A 13137-nucleotide genomic window follows, 5' to 3' on the forward strand; every position below is an offset into this window, starting at 1 on the left:
CAACAGATACATACAAACAAGCTGTATATACACATATACATATGTGTGTATATGTACACACACACTATATATATGTATATGTACACACACTATATATATATATAGATATATGTAGCTGCTGGCTACATGGGTTTGGTTCTGTCTATGAGGAATCATTATTCAGACTCAGGAAAGCATGGGTGGAAATAAAATTTTAAAAAATTGGGGGGTGAGAATGAGAGAGAGAGAGAGAGAGAGAGAGATAAATAAAAGAACAGCCGTGCAGCCTTGGCTGGGTCATGGTCAGAGAAGACTGCAGCCTTGAGCCAGGGTCCAACCCAGGTTTTTATGTCTTGCCTTTCTCATCCAGAGGGCAAAAGGTGAACTTCTTTTCCCTATACTGGACCTAGAATTAGGTAGAGGGTAAAGCCTAAGGAGATCAGAATACAAATCAAGAATGGGGAGGGTCTCTACCCAAGTAGCTTTTAAGATTACAACTGTTTCTGTTACAATCATAATTCTCTACTTTGTCAATTTAAATTTCAAGAGTCAATTTACATCTCCACCCAATTCTTTCTGTTACATTCACAATTCTCTTCATCTTTCCCCTGCATCATTCCCCCCTCAAATTATTCAGGACCAGATTCTTCTGGGCCTTTCATAGTCCATTTGGAAATGAATGTATTACAGCAAGGATTTCATTGAGGCAGGGTCCAGGGAATGATTGGTTGGCACAGCTGGCTGGCATCCACAGAGGTTGGTCTTGGAGCTATACAGCTAAGAGAAACAAAACTCAAGGGAAAAACATTGAACAAGCAAAAATCAGAGATATTGTAACAGAGAAGGCTATTTAATAGAGGTCCAATAATGAGGAAAAACTAGAAGGTCTATAAGGGACAAGAATTATACTTTATGATCCTAAGCCAGTATCAAAATACCTTTTATAAGAACATGGGTTCCAATATAACAGATTCATTGATGGATGCTACATAAGTTGTAAACAAAGCTCAAAAATCGTATATAAACAAATGTACTACAAAAGCATTTTAAAACTGCACGTGTCCAAAAAGTAATTTGCAATAAAATTTTCTATTTTACCTTTGGCCATGTTTAGAATGAACAAAAATTCTAGTTGAAGAATGGATCTCTCCTTTAAAAGCAGTTAAAAGGCATACCAATAGGCTTTAACATTTACAGTACTTAAATAGCTTATGTGTTCTAAAGAGAACCAAACACTGTTAATATTTCTTGAAGTTACAAGAGAATATCACATAATTGATAAATACATAAACATATATATATTCCCTTCCATAAACATGTAATGATAGATGATAACAGACAAAGATTACAAGCTTTCTTCCTTTATCAACAAAAGACCTTGTGAGATTGTTGATAATTTAACAATTGAGCATCAGAATAAAAGAGATTACAAAATTTATCAGTAAATATATTATACATGATTCAATATTCCCAAATTCCTTGACTTACAATTTATCCCAATTATATTTTCCTTCTTAATAACACACACAAATTCTCAAGTTTACAAAACTTAGGTGGCTAAATTACTCTCAGATAGTTTCTTTTTTTCTTTAAACACCTTTTCCTTTCAAGGCCCTTCCCACCATCTTTTCAAGCATCTTGAGGGCAGGGAGTTAGCTCACAGATGAGATTGTTTCACAAACTTTGCCACTTACAAACCTTCAAGTGGTATAAGGGGATAGGCTCAGATCCCAATTTCATTAATTACTTAAAATTAGACCTTTTTAAGCAATTAAATTCAAAACCCAAACAGGAGTAACATTTAAGGTTAACTGTAATTATTTCAGATCTGAATTACACAGACACACGCGCACAAATACACAGAAAGAACTTTTTTGTATAAAGGTTTCAAATTTACCAAAGTGAGATTGTTGGATACTCTGGCCAGTACCAAATCTCAGAATATAGAAATATTTTTTCTCTTCTCCAGGCCAGTAGGGAGATGTGAAAATGTCCCACTGATGTACACAATATACACACATATATATTTATATTATTTTTTGAATGTACCAATTAAGACCAGCCAAAAAATTAACTTTTAGAATCAATCAGAATTTCTTGAGGAACATCATATATATGTATGAAGAGTTTGAAATAGCCAACTAATAGTTAAAATTGAATGCATTCCTAAGTAACTTTATAAAGTTCAAATCCAGTTACTCTATTACAGAAATTATTAGTTATTAGCACAGGTTTAATTAAAAGATGAAACCTGAATTTCCTAGTCCCAGGAAAAGTTTTCTTCCCCTCTTTTTCTTAACTAATTGACCACGAGGCTTCCCAATCAATCTGCCCATTTCCCTTCCCCCTCTCAAGGGGGTTAGCCCTGCTAAATGGGGGTTGGAATTGATAAACTCATGTAGCCTAAGAATAATTATTTATAACTATGGGGCAAAAACAAGTTTTTTTGGGTGGGTCTTACCCTTCCTGAAGTGAAGCATTCATTCCATCTGAGACTAGTTCAAAGTTCTATAAAGGAAGATTTCCCTTCTCCCTTCTTCCTTCCCCCTCCCTCTGCAGAGGGTGGGGGTGGCAGAGAATGAGAGAGAGCATTTCAAAGAGAGAAAGAGTACCACCCAAGGATAATTTACAGGAGCTCAGGTGTTTTGATTTTGTCAAATCTAATTCCTTCCAAGGAACAAGCACACAGCTGTGGAAGGAGTATTGGTACCGGATTTTCCCCCATATTTTAATTCTCATCATTTTATAGGTAGGCAAACATGTCAGGTGGACATAGGGCGAACATCCTTCCTTAACAACCCTCACTCACAGTGGGGTATAAACCAAACACACCTCAGAACTGCTATTTCTCTGGTCAGTCTGAACAGGGCAGGCCCACACCAGGGCTACTGCAAAACACCACATGGGATCAGCTTAGCTGACAATCCACAAACTCAACCTTTTTCCATTTTCCAGAAAAAGGTAAACACAAGAGGGCTAGAGGTCCAATAATTTTCCTACTTTTCTAAAAATCTAGGATCTAAAAAAAAGGGTGTTACATCTCACCTTTGGAGCTCGATCCAATTTCCCAGTCTGGGCTGAGTCTCCTACCTGGCTTGACATTATATGTAGCTGCTGGCTACTTAGGATCAGTTCTGTCTATGAGAAATCATTATTCAGACTCGGGAACGCATGGGTAGAAATAAAACAAAATTTTATTAAAAAGATTACAAGACATAGGAAGGGAGAGAGAGAGAGAGAGAGAGAAGATCAGTCAAGTAGCCTTGGCTGGGTCATGGTCAGAGAAGACTGCAGCCTTGAGCCAGGGTTCAACCTAGGTTTTTGTCTTTCCTCTCATCCAGAGGGCAAAAGGTGAACTTCTTTTCCCTATACTGGACCCACAGTTAGGTAGAGGGTAAAGCCTAAGGAGATCAGAATAAAATCAAGAATGGGGAGGGTCCCCACCCAACCATCTTTTTAAGATTACAATTGTTGGGGGCGACTAGGTGACGAAGTGGATAGAAGCCAGCCCTGGAGTTAGGAGTACCTGAGTTCAAATCGGGCCTCAGACACTAATGATTGCCTAGCTGAGTGACCTTGGACAAGCCACTTAACCCCATTGCCTTGCAAAAAAAAAAAGATTACATTTGTTCTGTTACAATTATAATTCTCTACTTCAAGTCAATTTACATCTCGAGAGTCAATTTGCATCTCCACCCAATTCTTTCTGTTACATTCACAATTCTCTTCATCTTTTCCCTTCATCATATATACAGGATAAAAGGAAATAATTGAGAGAAAGGAGGTATTAGAATTAAGAGTTGAGAGAGGCTTCCAGAGGCAAATTTATTTGTATAGAAGACATCTTTATTAAGCTCCCACTCTGTACAAGGCATTAGCTCAGAGCATATAAAGACAATTGAAACAGTCCCTGCCATCCATTCTACTTGGGGGAAATAGAACATGCTCCCTCTATGCACAGGGTGGTTCACGGGCTGGAGCATCAGTATTTCAGAGGATAAGCAGAGGCTTCACAGTGGAAATATTGCATCTCACCTAATTCTTAATGGATAAAAAAGACAGAAACTTTAATAACCAAGGTAGAGTTTATGTTATTGGATGAAGAAGCAGGAAGGAATAGTGAGTTTAGAATCATAACATCTGAATGTGTATCCATCTTAGATATTTACTGGTTATATGATCTTGAACAAGTCCTTTAACTTCTCAGAACCTGTTTCCTATTATAAAGTCTGTAAAAAAGCTAATCACTGCCTATATTACAGAGTGATTGTGAGGAAAGTACTTGCAAATCTTAAAATGTTTTATTTATGTGTGAGTTATGAGAAAATTGTATTTTTATTCCTTCTGAGTTTTTCTGTTATAAATATTTACTGTTTCCCTAATTTTAAGTAAAACCAAGTTTTATATGGAGAAACCTCTAGTGTTCTTTTGTTTTCCAGTTTTTTGCTGTAGCAGATTTATTGCACAAGTATAAGCTGCTTGAGGATAAGGACTTCCATTTTTTAAATTTCCATCTCTAGCACAGTGCTCACATAAAATAAATACATTATAAATGTTGAATGACTGAATCATATTGGTATTACAAACTTCAGAAAATACATAGATTATCCATTGAATTTTTACTCATCTGTCCTTTCTAAGAGAATTTTCATTTTTATTAGCAACAACTGTTAGTGTGTATGGGTAAATTTATTTGTCTTTAAAAAAAACTCCTTCACTGTTATTCCAAATCTTGGTGATTATTTCTTTGATGGTGATAAACTGATTAGAATTCAATCATTGGTTTTTCTACCTTGTAGTTAGCACATAAATAAAGTATTTATTAATTGCTTGCTATGTACCAAGAACTAGGCATTGGGGGATACAAAATCAAAATCATCCTTGTCTCTAAGGAACTTAGATATTAATGGAGAAAAACAACAAAACAAGCCAGAAGAATTGTAAGGGAAAAATACCCTTAAAGTGCCATGGCATAGTTCAAGACAATTCAGGAATTGGTGTGAAGGTGTGAAAACTGCAAGATAATTGTGGGAAAGAATCAACTGTTTTGCTTTCACAAGGGTGAAAAAGGGTATTGCCAGAATTTCATAGATGCCTGTGAGGATGATGCATTACAAAAGCCAGGATATCTTGTCTTTGTGGAAACTCAAAAGATGCCAATCTGTTTACAGGAAGGAGAGAGTTAAGACAAAAGGAAAAGGTGAAATAACTTTGCAGGGCTTGAATGGGAGTCTGTTGTCCTTTGCACTTGGAGAAGGAAGTAGCTGTTCTTGCTCATTAGTATAAAGAGCAGGGTAGGGAAAACATATGGGGGCAAATGTATCAATTAGATCTGTGACCCCAGCCAAGAATTAGCAGGAAGGGGCAGGAGCAAAGCCTTTGAAAATGTATATAACATCTAGCATTTTGGGGTTGGGGGAGCCCTCTCCCTTGAGAGAGGTATGCAGATGTCTTAATTTAAAAAAAAATTTAATCATTCTGTACTATTTCCAAGTCATTTATAACAATCAAGCAAAAGCTCATCTATTAGATCTAGGTTACCCAGAAACAAGAGTCCAGTTTAACAGTGGGGAGGAGTGGATGATGGGAAAAGGCATGAAATAGGCTTGTAAATTAATATTAAATATGATTTTTGTAGTGTTACTAGAATTAGAGTGATTATCCTGGTTTCCTTGATTTCTTCCCCTGTGATACCATTACTTAATGTCTAAACAATAAGTAGGAAGGTAGCCTGGGCAGGGAGAGGGGGCAGAAGATACAACTTTGGCCACCTGGTCAATGAAAAAAAAAATCAAAGCTTTTATATCTACAACAACAATAGCTAACAATTAGGTGGCACTTCAAGGTCTGTAAAATGTTTGATATGCCTAGTTGAACTGCTCAGTAGTTCTGTGAATTACTACAAGTTCCATTTCTGTTTTACAGATGAAGAAACAGTGTCAGAAAGATTAAAGAACTGTGGCTATATCTAGCATCAGATGGGATTTGATACAAACTTTTTTTTTTAGCCTATCTTTCATTTAGTTCCTATATCATTAAGCAAAAGGTTGCAAAACATCTGCTCTTCTAAATCTTCATTGCATTCTGATTAACCTTTAAATTTTAACTTTCAAATTGAACCTGATAATTATACATATAATTTTACATTTTTTTTTTTTTGCAAGGCAATGGGGTTAAGTGGCTTTGCCCAAGGCCACACAGCTAGGTAATTAAGTGTCTGAGGTCAGAGTTGAATCCAGGTACTCCTGACTCCCGGGCCAGTACTCTATCCACTGAGCCACCTAGCCGCCCCCATATAATTTTTTACAATCCCTAAACTCACTTTTAGGTACCCTGCCTATAGATATTCACAAATGAAATTTATACAAGAAACCATATGTAATAATCTATTAGCAAGGTTAAAGTGAAAAGAAATAAGGATTTTTTTGTAATTATTTTAAAATTTTATGTTATATAATTGTCATATGAAACTGAGGAATATTTTTTAACTTGAATTTATGAATTTATAAATAATACCTGATTTAATGAAAATTACATTTTTTTAAAATAGATTTTGCACCCTGAAGTGGAGTCTTTAGATCTTCGAAGCTGTGATATTTCAGATATTGCATTATTACAGCTCGATAATTGCAGGAAACTGAAGAAATTAAATTTAAATTCCTCAAAAGAAAACAGAATTTCTGTAACTTCAGAAGGTATGTTTTTAAAAACTGGTTAAATTGGTTATGACTTGACTTATTTTCTTTCCCTTTGTTAAAAAATTGAATTTTTTTAAAGATCTAAAAGAAGTCTGTTAAAAATTGACAAAACTATTCCATTTTGTGCTATATCCCCACTAACAATAAGATGAACTCTATGTGAATTTTGTGAAGTTTACAATAGCTGATTTCCTTCAGTGTCTTACTCTCTTACCCAATCAACACAGAAGATAGTTTTGTTAAAAAAAAAAAAGAAAGAAAGAAAAGGACATCTATAGGTCAAAGGAATCTAGTTTTCTTTATCTTGTCTCACCAGTGATATATGGTCCCTTTGACTAACAACTAACTATACTACCAAAGACACATTCCTTTTTTATCTCCTGTAACTATTAATAAATATTGTTCTTAACAAGCATATCTTTTTTTCTTTGTATAATTAACTGCAGATATTTTTCCCCTCTTTCTTTGTCTAATGTAACATATAAATATTACTGATCAAATTGTCAAGTTATATGTTTCCATCAGCTGGTGGAGTAGGTGTCAGTTTTAGTGCATAGAAACAAAGAGAACTAGTAAAGAAAGGAGAATCTAATTAAATTAGAAGTTGATCACTTTTTTGTTGTGGACAAAATACATAAAATAAAATACATAGGATTACAAAGGAAACTAGTTGTACAGTTACCAGATTAAAAAAATAAATTCATGGATCCCAGATGAAGCAGAGATATAAAAGCAAGAAAAATTGTTCACTATGAAAAAATTTATTTTCTTTTTTTGTGGTCAATTTTGTGGCATACTTTTTAAAAGTGTTAATCCATGCCTGACATGCTCAGTTCCACTATGTATATTCAATTCCTCAAACTAACCAGACTCCAAGATCTATTGCCCCCATATTGTTTACCTTAATGGTACATAATTGGCACTGCCAAAACAATCAGTCTATTCCAAGCTAGAGGAGGAGGAGTAGAAATGGAAATGAAGGTGGAATATGATGGTTAAAGGATTACTAGATATTTAGAATTGGAGCGATCAGAGAGAGATGATAGGACAGGAGGAAATTAGAGAGTATGAAGTTCAGAATTGAGTATGGCAATGGATTCAAGAGAGAGTGGGGTTGAAAAAGTCAGATATAGTAAATAAATAGTATGAATACAATGGTACTGATTCTTTTTATAAATGACTTGGAATTTGAATTTAAACAGGTCTTTGTCTATTTTTCAAAGATTAAAGTATGGTCCAAGTTAAGTTTTGAATAGCCTATTATAATTATTAATAAGAATTTTTGTAGTAAAGTGACACTTATAGGATTGAAGCATCATAGAGCTCTGCCTGGAAGATATCTCAGAAGCCATCTAATCCAACCTTCCCTCCCTATTTTACAGATGAAGAAACCAAAGCCCAAAGATGTTAAATGGTTTGTTCAAAGTAAATATATATATGTGGTAAATGTCAGGAACAAAATTTAAATCAAGGTTTGTGTTGTTTTTGGGTTTTTTTTTTTACTCTAGAGCCGGCACTCTGCTCTCTTAATTTTAATCTTAATGTTTGTCTTTCATTTTCAAAGAAGACCACAACATCAGGGAGAATGTGGCACAATCAGGGTGACTTGCTTCCAAGGTCACAGAGCTAGTGAGAGTCAAGTGTCTGAGGCTGTATTCAAACTCCAATCTTCCTGACTCCAAGACCAGTGGTCTATCCCCTGCACTACCTAGCTACCCCTCTGCTCTGTGCAAAGTATAGCAATGTTGGAACTAACATTAAATTTGAAATGTAATTTATTTTTTAAAAGTTTTATTTTTATACTTTGTTTTTCTATTACAAACATTTATAGATTACTCTCATTCTGTAAGAAATCTCTTATAGCAAAGTAAATAGGTAAGGAAAACTGAGTATGTTCACTGAATTGTTTTATGTTATGAGAAATATAACTTTACTTTTAGTAAAGTACTAAAATAGATTGGTTTTCTTTTTAAAAGAAATCTATCAGAACTTGAGCATCTAATTTATTATTGTCCCATTCATATTTGTCACTTATGGGAAGCTTTATATTTATTCCAGTGCTAAAAAAGTTGGTTAAAAAAACTTTTAAAATAAGATTCTTAGAATAATTTTCAAAGAAAATCAATACAATGACTTTATTATTATATTACTCTTAATTTTCTTTTAATCAGATCCTTATTCACTAAATCAGATCCTTATTCATTAAACTTAACTCTGAATAAGTTTTGGTTATTCAAAAAAATAATATTCACCCTTAAAAATGATTTACCATCTCATTTGAATCTTGAAGTTATTCAAAAGAATGCTTCAGTCTCTGCAAATAATCCCCAAAGAAAGGTGTTGTTTTTTTTAAAAATGTTCTTAGTTGTTGCATCATCTTTGGAATAAACAGATAACCTCTTCATTGAAAGAGACACATTTATTTGAATATCTAAATTCTAATGTTTGTGTTATTTAAAAAAATCAGTAATATTTTATAGTCATACCTTATATATATATATATATTTTTTTTTTTTCCATTAGGAATAAAAGCTGTTGCCTCAACTTGCTCATTCCTTTTTCAAGCCTCTTTGAAAAGATGCTGTAATCTCACAGATGAAGGTGTCCTTGCACTTGCCTTCAATTGTCGGTTACTGAAGATAGTTGACTTAGGTGGCTGCTCACGTATTACTGATGTGTCCCTACAAGCCCTTGGAGAGAACTGTTCATTTTTACAGAGTGTCGACTTTTCTGCTACTCAGGTAATTTATAATATTGGTGTACATATTTTTTAAAAGGTTATATTTTATATCTTGCCATTTATCTGAGTTTATAAGATTTATAAATTATTCTTTCATTACTAATTTTTCTCTAGTTTTAAGCTTTAAAAATAAATGTGTTCATAGTTTAACCTCTAACAATAAGTTTTTAAACAAAGAAGATGTATGCAATTGATATGTTTTTTAGTAAAGTGAAATAAAACTTTCTAAATGATTTCTGGATGGCTAAGCAAGACACTGGGCTTGGAGACCATGATAAATGAGTTCAAATATGATATCAGACATTTATTTATTGATTGATTGGTTTTTGCAAGGCAGTGGGGTTAAGGGACTTGCCCAAGGTCACACAGCTAGGTAATTTTAAGTTTCTGATGCTGCACTTGAACTCAGGTCCTCCTAACTGAACGGCCAGTGCTCTATCCACTGCACCACCTAGCTGCCCCTTTTTGTTCAAGTCGCTTAACCTTTGTTTGCCTCCGTTTCTTCAAGTGTCAAATGAGGATAATAGTAGCAGCTACATGTCAGGGTTGTTTTATGATCAAATGAGATATTTATAAAATGCTTTTAGTTTCTGGAACATAGTAGGTATTATATAAATGTTTGTTTCCTTTTTCCTTCTTTTCTCTTTAAAGAAAAGTTATCACTGATATTTCCATCTTCTGTACTTGTAATATAATTCTCTTTCAATTTGTCTAGGTAACTGACAGTGGTGTGGTTTCACTTGTTAGTGGACTATGTGCTAAGAGATTAGAGGTAATTTAAAAAATATTTATGATGATAAAACAATGCAACAGCAAATGTATATGAATTATGGAATTTGAAAAATAATTCTTAAAAGTTGATTATTACTTAAATGTCTTTCTAGCCAAATATCAGAAATACGGCAATTCATCCACATTATCAGCTAACCTACCTCTGTCTTCCATGAGTAGTATGAATTTATAGAATTCCATTTACTGTGGGAATGAACTTTGGAAAAAAGGCTCAATTTATTGTCAGAGGAAGTTATGATCAATGAAAGTTAGTATTCAGGTTTGAGGGAGTCTGCTACAATGTGAAGTTGTATGGGAGTGGGTGTTTTTTACCATGAGTATTTATTTTCTTGACTTTCTACTGATAACCACTTAGCAGAAATCACTTAGATAGGAAGGTATTGAAAATACTTAGAATTCAGATTTTAGCTTTATTAGTTGATATAACTGCTTCCTAAAATGATAGAAAATTATTCTTGAGTTAGATTTTTTTAATAACAAAAGAACCCTAAATTTACACATCAAAAATTATGTTCTGAATGCCTAGATCTGGAAAACTGCTCTAGCAACCAAAAGGTAGAATTAGGAATCCTGGTGTCCCAAATTATAGATTTGGAAATACATTTTATTATTTCATTCATCTTATTTCCTTTTGAGGAGAACCTGCTCAAAAACAGTGAAAAATTGGAGAACTACTTGGCTTTTTGATGTACAATGCAGGCTCATAGATGTGGACCATATAACTTCATATGATCAATTAGTTAAACAATGAGCATTTATTAAGTATCTACTCTATGTCAGGTTCTCTGCTAATGGACAAAAGTGAAACAGTCCCTGTTCTCCAAGAGTGACAAACATATACATAAAGTAATATATGCAGAATAGATAGAAAATGATGCAAGTTATTTTTGGAGGGAGAACATTAGAAGCTTGAGGGTAAGGAGAAGGATCATGAAGGGCTTTATAAAGGTGATACCTGAACTGAATTTTTTTAAAAAACTAATGATAGTGACAAGCATGGGAACTTGCAAAACTCAAACCAGCACATTGGTAATCATCTATAAGAAAATCTCAAAGAACAGTACAACTTGAACTCAAGATTCAGCTAGAAAACATGGAAGAGATTTTTAAGTTTTTTAAAAAAAAGTTTAAAACTTCTCTTTATAAACGAAATAAGCACTAGATGAAAAAATTAAAAAAGAAATGAAAATATGGAATAAAATATTAGAAAAGGAATAACAATTTAATGTAAAACATATAAAACTTACAAAAGATACCAAGTAACAAATTTCTTGAAAATTAGAATGGACCATATTGAAGTAAAGACAGTGAGACAACAAGAAATATTAAAGAAATATTAAAGAAATATTAAAACAGCCAAAAAAAAGAAGAAAATGTAAGACATATCAAAAACTATTGACTTGGAAAACAGATAGAAGAGAGAGATCATTTATGAATCATTAGGCTACCTGAAAACCACAAGCAGGAAAGAACCTAAATGTTTCTTTTATCTTTTCATAGAAGAAAATTGTCTATATCTTCTAGATCCAGAGAGCAAAGACAGAAAGAATCTACCAGCCACATCCTGAAACTCCAAAATGAACAACTTCCAGGAATAGTGTAGGCAAATACTAGTTAATACAGAAATATTAAAATGAGCCAGAACCAAAACCCAAGAAGCTGTGAGTACTAGCCACTTCTTTGAGTAAAGAATTTAGAATAAAATATTCCTAAAGGCAAACACAATCAAAATACTTTTCTTAGCAAAACTAAATATAATCCTACAGGAGAGGGTGTTTGAAGTGTGGGGGGGGAGGGGAATGAGCCCTTAAAGAAATAAAGACTTTCAAACATTCTGGATGAAAAGACCAGAGTTGCATAGAAACTTTGAAATACCAAAATAAGAGTCCAAGAGAAGCATAAAAAAGATAAATATGAATGAACAATAAGAAACTCAACAAGGATAAAATCTTTAATTCTAATATGAGGAGATGATCTGTGTTTCCTCTTGTAACCTATCATCATCAGGAGTCATAGAAGGAGTCTTAATTAGACAGAAGACCTGAGGGTAGTTTTGTTATATTTTGATAAACTTATAAGAATAATAGAAAGAAAGATGAAGAACTGATTATGAGGATCCAGGGGATGGCAGAACGATAATTTAACATTAGGAAAACAACAATTATCAAAAGCAAAAACTTCCCAAACCATATATTTATATTAATAAATACCAAAAAAGGTCACATTCAAAGTGCCATATTTACTTATCCTAACATATGCTCTGTATTGAATATTCTATATATTACCATTATAGTCCCTTCTCTTGTCATTGTCATTCTGAAACTGGTGCCCAAAATCAAACACAGTATTCTAAAGGATATCTGATGAGAGTCTAAAGAGATAATTGTTTAGTAAAGACTACCTCCTCTTTATTCTTGGGACAGTCTATGCCTCTCAGTGCAGTACAAGGCTGCATTAGCTTTTTTGGCTGCCATACCACATTTCTAATGCATATCGTTTTTTCAGTCCACCAAGTTCAAGAGAAGGAAGGTTTTTTTGGGTTTTTTTTTTAAAGTTAGGTTGTCATTATCTTGTAGGGAGAGGATGGTAAAGGAATTTGAAATTTACACAGAAGATTTTTGAGCAATGAAGCAATATGACAAGGACTATCAATAAGAAAAATTATACTGGCAGTGGTATGAACTATAGTTTGAATGGTAGAGAAATTAGAAGTAAAAGGATCCGTTAAGAGGGTCTTAATAATACAGAAAGCCAGGTGATGCAGTAGAATATCAGGCCTGGAATCAGGAAGAGCTCAGTTAAAATTTCACCTCACATTTTCTAGCTATGTGAACTGAACAAGTCACTTAATCTCTATTTGTCTCTATTTTTTCAACGGTAAAATAGAAATAATAGCACCCACATCCCAAAGTTGTTTTGAGCATCAAA

The 13137-nt window shown here is 33.6% G+C and overlaps 1 protein-coding gene across 15 annotated transcripts in view; it reads left to right on the plus strand.

Annotated features, from left to right (window-relative positions):
• Positions 1-13137, plus strand: part of AMN1 (antagonist of mitotic exit network 1 homolog) — a 75298-nt gene that overhangs the window by 22778 nt on the left and 39383 nt on the right. For 11 of the 15 annotated variants that reach the window (XM_074194772.1, XM_074194769.1, XM_074194770.1 and 8 more), the window contains 3 exons: positions 6530-6674; positions 9201-9418; positions 10133-10189. In XM_074194772.1, coding sequence (XP_074050873.1) covers positions 6530-6674; positions 9201-9418; positions 10133-10189 — 420 coding nt within the window. The remainder of the gene's footprint in view (positions 1-6529; positions 6675-9200; positions 9419-10132; positions 10190-13137) is intronic. The other 4 variants (XM_074194771.1, XM_074194783.1, XM_074194784.1 and 1 more) reach the window with 1 other exon arrangement.

This window comes from Macrotis lagotis, chromosome 7, assembly GCF_037893015.1.
Source record: "Macrotis lagotis isolate mMagLag1 chromosome 7, bilby.v1.9.chrom.fasta, whole genome shotgun sequence".
Taxonomy (NCBI): Eukaryota; Metazoa; Chordata; class Mammalia; order Peramelemorphia; family Peramelidae; genus Macrotis; species Macrotis lagotis.